The sequence below is a fragment of the Cyanistes caeruleus genome, chromosome 1 (genome assembly GCF_971803275.1).
Source record: "Cyanistes caeruleus chromosome 1, bCyaCae1.hap1.1, whole genome shotgun sequence".
In the NCBI taxonomy this organism is placed as follows: Eukaryota; Metazoa; Chordata; class Aves; order Passeriformes; family Paridae; genus Cyanistes; species Cyanistes caeruleus.
The window spans coordinates 121,964,240-121,970,978 of NC_141701.1; the positions used below are offsets into that span (position 1 = coordinate 121,964,240).

Here is a 6,739-nt window from a genome sequence, read left to right on the forward strand (position 1 = left end):
ACTTTAATGGAAAATCAAATTTATTAATTCAGGCCTCTTGATTAATTACTGGGGTGTAATTTTTGCTCTCAGTTGTTCCAGTCCTTGAAAGTTTAAAGGCCGAAAAAGAAGCAACTGCCTCTTCAAACTGTAGAGTATTTCTACTGCATGCATTCTTTAGACTGCCTTGACCACTTTCCTCAGCAACAGCATATCCAAAATGACAGAAACAACCCTCCCAGAGCATCAAGAGTATGCTTGCTCTTCTAGTTCATAAACTGCCCTTCTCTTTTCCCAGTCTCATCTCAAATATCTGTAGCATGAAAACATTGTAAATACTACACATGCAACTACAAGTTTCATTCAACTTGTAAAAAACATAAATTAAAAAAAACCAACTTACCACATAAGCCCCCTGAAGAGAAATGAAATTGCAACAGATTGAAAAGTGTACAATTTGCAAAGCAAATGTATGCATATTATTGGCAAAATATACTCCTTGAGCAACACGCACATAAATAAACCTCCCCCTTACTATTCCTCTGAACTACAACTTACAACCCTCTCAAACACCCAGGTTGTTCTTCCCAAGGGCTGGTTCCCTAAGGATGCCAAGAGGTTGGCTTTCCCAAAGATGGTCCATTACCCCCAGGAAGCAGATCACCCACACAGACTCAGGAAATGAAAAATGGGTTCTCTCGTCTTCTTGTACAATTTTTAACTGGCTCAGTGTTGGGCATTCCATACAATTCAGCTTCCTACACTCAAAAGAAAATGGACCATATGTGTACACAAAAGAATTAAGAGACAAACACCAATTAAAGCTATCATGATGTATCTTTTATTTCAGACTTTTTTGTGCACTTGTGTGTGTGCCATGGGACATTTCCTCGGCACCTCTCTTCAAAAACTCCCATGGGTGGTTTGAATAGCTTTTCTTACTCCTTTAGAAGTAACACAGAAATGGTTAATAATTTTCTTTTACTAGCGGGAACACATGGAAATCTGATGTCATATGACTGGTGAAGCACCAAAGACCTTGATGGGAAAAAAATAATGAATTAAAAGCCATACTATTGGTATAAATCAATTACTAACTGACCCCTTCATGATCACAGATCTCCCACTTTCCCCAGTGGTCTTTCCAAATGGCACTCTCAAGAAGACTGAAATTCCCAATTTTTGAAGTTGGTATTTAAAGAAACATATCAATCACAACTACCTAAGCGAATTATTGTGTGACTGTTCTCCACCTTTTAAATCAGAGTTAAAGATTTTCATTCCATCACAAGTACACTCTACTTACTTCAGCTTCATAGAGGAATAACTCCCTAGGTGTTTTGGAAAGCACCAAATAGTTTTCAGATTTTAATATTAATTATAACTGGTTTGGGGACACTGATGAGATCTGAACCAATGTCCTGTGTTAACCCTGACCAATCAGTCATTCCTCAGCATATAAGCCCCCATAACCCATGTGCTTATAACAGCTGGTAAAAAGTTTCAGCAGTTGGTTTCTGAACAGGGCAAGGGAACTGTCTTCACTGAAGCGAGCACTTACTCAACTGGTTAGCACAATGCATACACATGCTCCTGCTGTAGAATCCAATTTATTCAGTTCACTGGTTTACATCTTTAGGAGTTTGCTGGGTTTTAATGTTCAAACATAAATGTAGGGATCTGTAGAAATCCCTACAGAACTAGCTTGATTCTTATGTCAGGTATTTGTTATAGTTGGCTTACTGAACTGCAAATTTCCTTTTGGTGAGACTTATTGAACAAGGGACTCTTTGTAAAAGGCAGCAACACTACTCTTTTTATCTGAGCTTACAGAACCTGTAATTTGGGAATTGCAAATTTACAGCATTGTGAGATTTCCTTCTGCACTCCTTATAACTTCAAACGCTGGGCCAAATTTTACCTTTACTTATCCCCAAGCAATGACTCACATCTCAAACTGCAGTTTGCAGAACAAATACCTCAGGTAGTATCAAGGTCTCAATTTTTCAATTAGAAGAGCTACAAAAGCTCCAACAAGAATGAAATAAATTTAAGTTCCATGTACATTTCATATTATTTCCAGTCTCTTTAAAACTGGAGATTCAGTGCAACAGATATGCAGGTTCTGCCAACTCTGCACATAAATAAATTTGACTTGCTGATGGCACGGGAACAGCACGATGCTTTTCTCTATGCCCAGCACTGTCGATGCAAAAGAAAAGAGGAGTGGCTGCTTGAACAAAGCCATGCTGCCAAATATCTGTACATGGAGCTGCTGCCCAGTCTCTCTCAAAGCAGCCTGCAGACATTCAAAGAATCCAGGTGGTGCTGCACTGGATATCTCAACCAAATGTAAAAATCACAAACAACATTAACAAGAAAAAAAATAATTTACATGTTCATTCACAGAAAAACAAAACAGAACACTCTTCTTGCTTCAACTGTGGCTGTAGCTGTAAAGTGATTATGTATGAAGGAAAGAATTCAGTGTGCCTTTCAGCTTTCATGAATTAGCAGAGGTTTCAAATGAAAAGGAAAAAACAAGGTCTATCTGAGTTACAGTCTGCCCAGTCTGAGAGCTGTTGTCACAATAAACACATAACCCATGACGCATTGCCCATATATATTTTCACTATGAAGCACAACAAAGACAGCAAGCATCCTTTGGCACAAAAGCCCCATGCACAACCTCCCCCCTGTGGCATTCTGTTCTGATGCATTATTTGCACTAGTGTGTAACCAGGAACTACACTCATGAGCAAGTACAACACTGCATTCAGGCACAGAACCGTCCTCTTCATAAAGTTTCAATTAGCCTTTCAACTCAATTGCACTGCATAAAAAAGAATCTGGGATACTACATACAAGATGTCATGTTTCATAAGAAATTTAATAATATATTTTATTTTTCCTATTGACATTTAGTTTGGTTATGAATTCAAAATACGAAGCCAAAAACGCAAAATAAATTATCCTATGAAAGTTAACAAATTATTCCATTGTTTTTAATAGCACTGGGCAAATCCTACTGAATTAGGCATGCATTTGTCACATATGCAATAAAGAACTTAAGACTAATACATTGTTCCCATTGTAAATCTTAGTTTAGAGGTTACATGTTAACATTTTAAATCAGCTCCAGGCTTAAAATTGGGAAAGGCAAATTCCACAAGCAGAAAAAAATACAGAAAGATGACTGACAACCAGATCTGTTTTCATGTCCACTGAAAGTAAGATCCTTTATGAAATACTTGACTAACCTGCTTGCTCTGTCAACTGCTGCACTACCTAAGGTACGTTTACACAAACTCCTCTCAGCCTGCACACATTCAAACTGATGCCCGAGGCTCTGGGTAGCAATTCCACAACGCGAGGGGTTATCCACATTTACCAGAGCCTTTTTCTCCCCGGGAACTGTCAACATGCAAGGTAAACAGAAGATATTCTTGTAGCTCTATCCCCATTTAACCCTGCCACTGCATGCCATATAAACGACGTAAAACAGAGTGTAACCATCCCCAAGACCTGTCCATCCCTAGCCTGGGTCCCCCGGGCGGGTCCGCTTCAGCGCGTGTTGCAGAGGGTGCGCTTCAGGAGCCGCAGCACCCTGGAGCGCGGGACTCCCTCCGGCTCCCCGGCCGCTACCTGTGCTCGCTAAAGGCGGGACGCCCCCGGCGCGGACATTTAAACCACAAGCTGGCCCTGGTGGTGTAGGGTTAGGGCAGGGGCCGGCCGCTCCAGCCCGGCTCTCCCTGCAGGTACCGTCCGCCCGCCGGCTCGGCCCGCCCGGCCGGCGAGTGCCGGTGGCGCCGGGCGGTCCCGGCTGTCTGCGCTGCGCCTCAAGGCAGCCGCCGGGCCCGGGCAAGCCCCCCGCCCACGCACGACCCCGCACCACAACCAAACCCAGCCATAACCCCAAGCAGCGGGGGTACGGCGAGGAGCCCCAGGCGCTCGGACACTTACAGCGCTGGCAAAGTCCCGGCACGGCCGCCAGCAGCCGGGCCGCCCCGAGGAAGGCTCCGGGGCCGCGCTGGCACCTGGGCACGGAGACGATCCCCGCGGTGAGGCACGCCAGCAGCGGCACCCACATCATGCGCCGCGGCCGGCACCGCTCCCGCTCTCTCGCCCTCTTCTCGGGGCCGTGTCTCGACGCCGCGGCGCGATCAGTCCCGGCCCCCGCGGGGGCGGCGGCGGCGGGGCCGGGGGAGGGGCGGCGGCGGGCCCGGCACAGGTAGGGCGCTCGGCGGGGCGGGTGGGGGCCGCCGCATCTCGGGGGCAGCGCCTGCCGCGCCCCCGCGCCCCGCCAGGGCCGGCCCCCCCGCGGCAGCAGCGGGGCCCCGGCCGAGCGCGGAGCTTGGCTCCCTCCATCCGTCTCCAGCCCGGCGCGCCAGGGGCGCCTCGCCGCCCGCCCTGCCCGGGGGGCGCGGGGAGGCTCCTGGCACGGCGCGGGGAGCGGCGGCGGCGGCTCCGCACCTCCCTCGGGCGAAGAGGGCGGCTGCCGGGAGGGGCGGGGACAGCCGCCCCCTGACCGCCCCCGCCGGGGCCAGGTGGGCGCTGCCCTCCGCCGTGCCGAGCCGCCGCCGCGGGGATGGGGTCTGCTGAGGACGGCGATGGGGGGAGCAGGGACCGCGGCCGGCGGCGCTGCGCGGCGCTGTCCGGCCCCAGAGCGGAGGGGGCCCGCCGGGCCCGCGGGTCCCCGCGCGTTGCCAGGAGACGGCAGCGGGGCAGGTTCCGCGGGCGGGAGTGCGGGGGCGGGCCCGGCGGTGAAGTTACTGCGCCTGCCCGTGCCTTTATTCGGTGGCGGCTCCGGTCGCGGCTCCCCGAGCTCGGTACGGCCGCTGCCGACGGGCGAAGGCCTCGGGCAGAGCACCGGGCCCCCAGCCCCCGCCGCACCTCGCCCGCCGCTTCGGCCCCGTGGCAGCCGCTCTGCCCCGCCCCGCCGGCAGGACCGGCCCTCGCCCCCGTCACCACCTCCGCACCCCGCGGCGCTGCCCCCGGCCCCACGATCGCCGGCCTTGCCCCCAGGGCGTCCAGCTGGCAGCAGCGCGCCGGCCCCTGCTGGGGGCCGGCGAAACGTCCTCGGTCACTTCGTGTCACCTGAAAACACCTCTTTTACCGCCATCCCCGAATGATATCTGCCCGGAGTTTCCACCCCTCGGGGCTCAGTGGAAGTAACGCAAAGGTTAACCGTGCGGAAAGTACCGCGCCGTGCGGGCCAGGAAAGCCCCGCCGGGCCAAGGTGCGAGCTCCGGCCCGGCCCGGCTCCGCTCCCGGGGAAGCTGTGGGTGCAGGCGTTTTCCCGGCAGGTAAAACACACCTGGGCGCCTCGCCCCGTCACACGCCGGTGGCCGGGCCCGGCTGCGTTGCGGGGTAGGTGTGCCGGCCTCGGGTGTCTGATGGATAGCCCCGTGGCATCCTTCATTTCCGATACCGGCAACAGGTGAGAGTGAGCGCAGGGTCCTAGAAGGATCTCTACGCCGTATGCAAGTCTGTCTATGCAGGGTACAACGTTATTAAATCCTGCAAATGGCAGCCAGTGTAAATAATGTGCCGTTTCACTGTCCTTACGAATGAAGGGCCGCGGGAGCCTTTTCAATCCTGTGCTAAGCCTTGAGGAGCTATGGATGCTTTTTGAATGTCAGAAGTCAGAAACTGAACACGGTGAGTTTGTTCAAGAGTGCTGAGGAAGAGTTGGCAATGAAGCAATCCCGAAGTTTTTAAATGAAGTATAATCTCTTTTGCTTCATTTTGGAAAAATCCCCCATTTCAGACATCTGACTATCGTTCCTTGAGTGGTCACAGCCCAAATGGGGATATGGGATGTTAGAAAGACATATGCAATGTCACTCAGAAGTGTAGCATCTACAGGACTCCTGTAACAAGGAATTTAACACCCCTGGAAATGGATTTAAAGTTTCAGTCCATTGTCCTATCCACAGGGCTGTGAATCTTTGAAGCAATGTGTTTGTGGAATCTCCATCCTTGGAGAGAGTTGAAACTCAGCTGAACATGTTCCTAAGCAGACTGAACTAATTGGACCTTTTTTTGAGCAGAGGGATGCTTGGTCCTCAGGGGGCTTTTACCAACCTAAGTTATTCTAAAAATTTTTGTGGTGGAAAGCGTGTTATTATATTGCATGTATGCCAAATTTCTTGAAGTGTTACAACTGTGGCTTATTTCCAGTATTTACATTTACTTCATTGAAACAAAATGCAATCTTCTATCACCTTGTTGGTGAATAGTCTCTGTTTTCAGGAAACAGCTTTGAAAATATTGCATCTGCAATGAATATTAACTAGAGCTGGTCAAAAAGCCCAAAACTTTTCTTACAAAAACCATGTTCCTTTTTTGGTTGAATGTTTCCAACCATCATTAATGTGCCATTTCATGGGGGAGAGTCCAAACCAGGACTGCAAAGGGAAGATTGATGGTGTTTTACAACTTCTAATATCAAAACTTTTTTTTAAATAAAAAGTGTTCATTATCCAATCTTGTGATTTCTTAAATTATCATGGAACCTTAGATGCAATTAAAATCCCCAGAAAAAGCATTTTGGTGTTGTTAAATTCATTTTACTTTCCTCCAACTTCTGTATTTTAATAGTATAGAATCCTGCAAGGGTGCAGTGGTTGTTTTGGATTTAGTGGCTTCATTTGTTCCCATTGACATGCAAATTTGATTTTTTTTCAGTATAACTAACTAAAAGAATCATATAATTGCCTGTCAGATACAATTGCATTTGCTATCATTTGGGTTAATT

General features: G+C 49.4%; 1 protein-coding gene across 2 annotated transcripts in view; it reads right to left on the bottom strand.

The window, feature by feature from the left end:
• Window positions 1-4,686, bottom strand: part of ITGB8 (integrin subunit beta 8) — a 43,374-nt gene extending 38,688 nt beyond the window's left edge. Inside the window, exon 1 of one of the 2 annotated variants that reach the window (XM_086854639.1) lies at window positions 3,943-4,686. In XM_086854639.1, the coding sequence (XP_086710765.1) occupies window positions 3,943-4,072 (130 nt within the window). In that variant the 5' untranslated portion in view covers window positions 4,073-4,686. The remainder of the gene's footprint in view (window positions 1-3,942) is intronic. The other variant, XM_086854645.1, reaches the window with a different exon arrangement.
• Window positions 4,687-6,739: the final 2,053 nt, after the last annotated feature.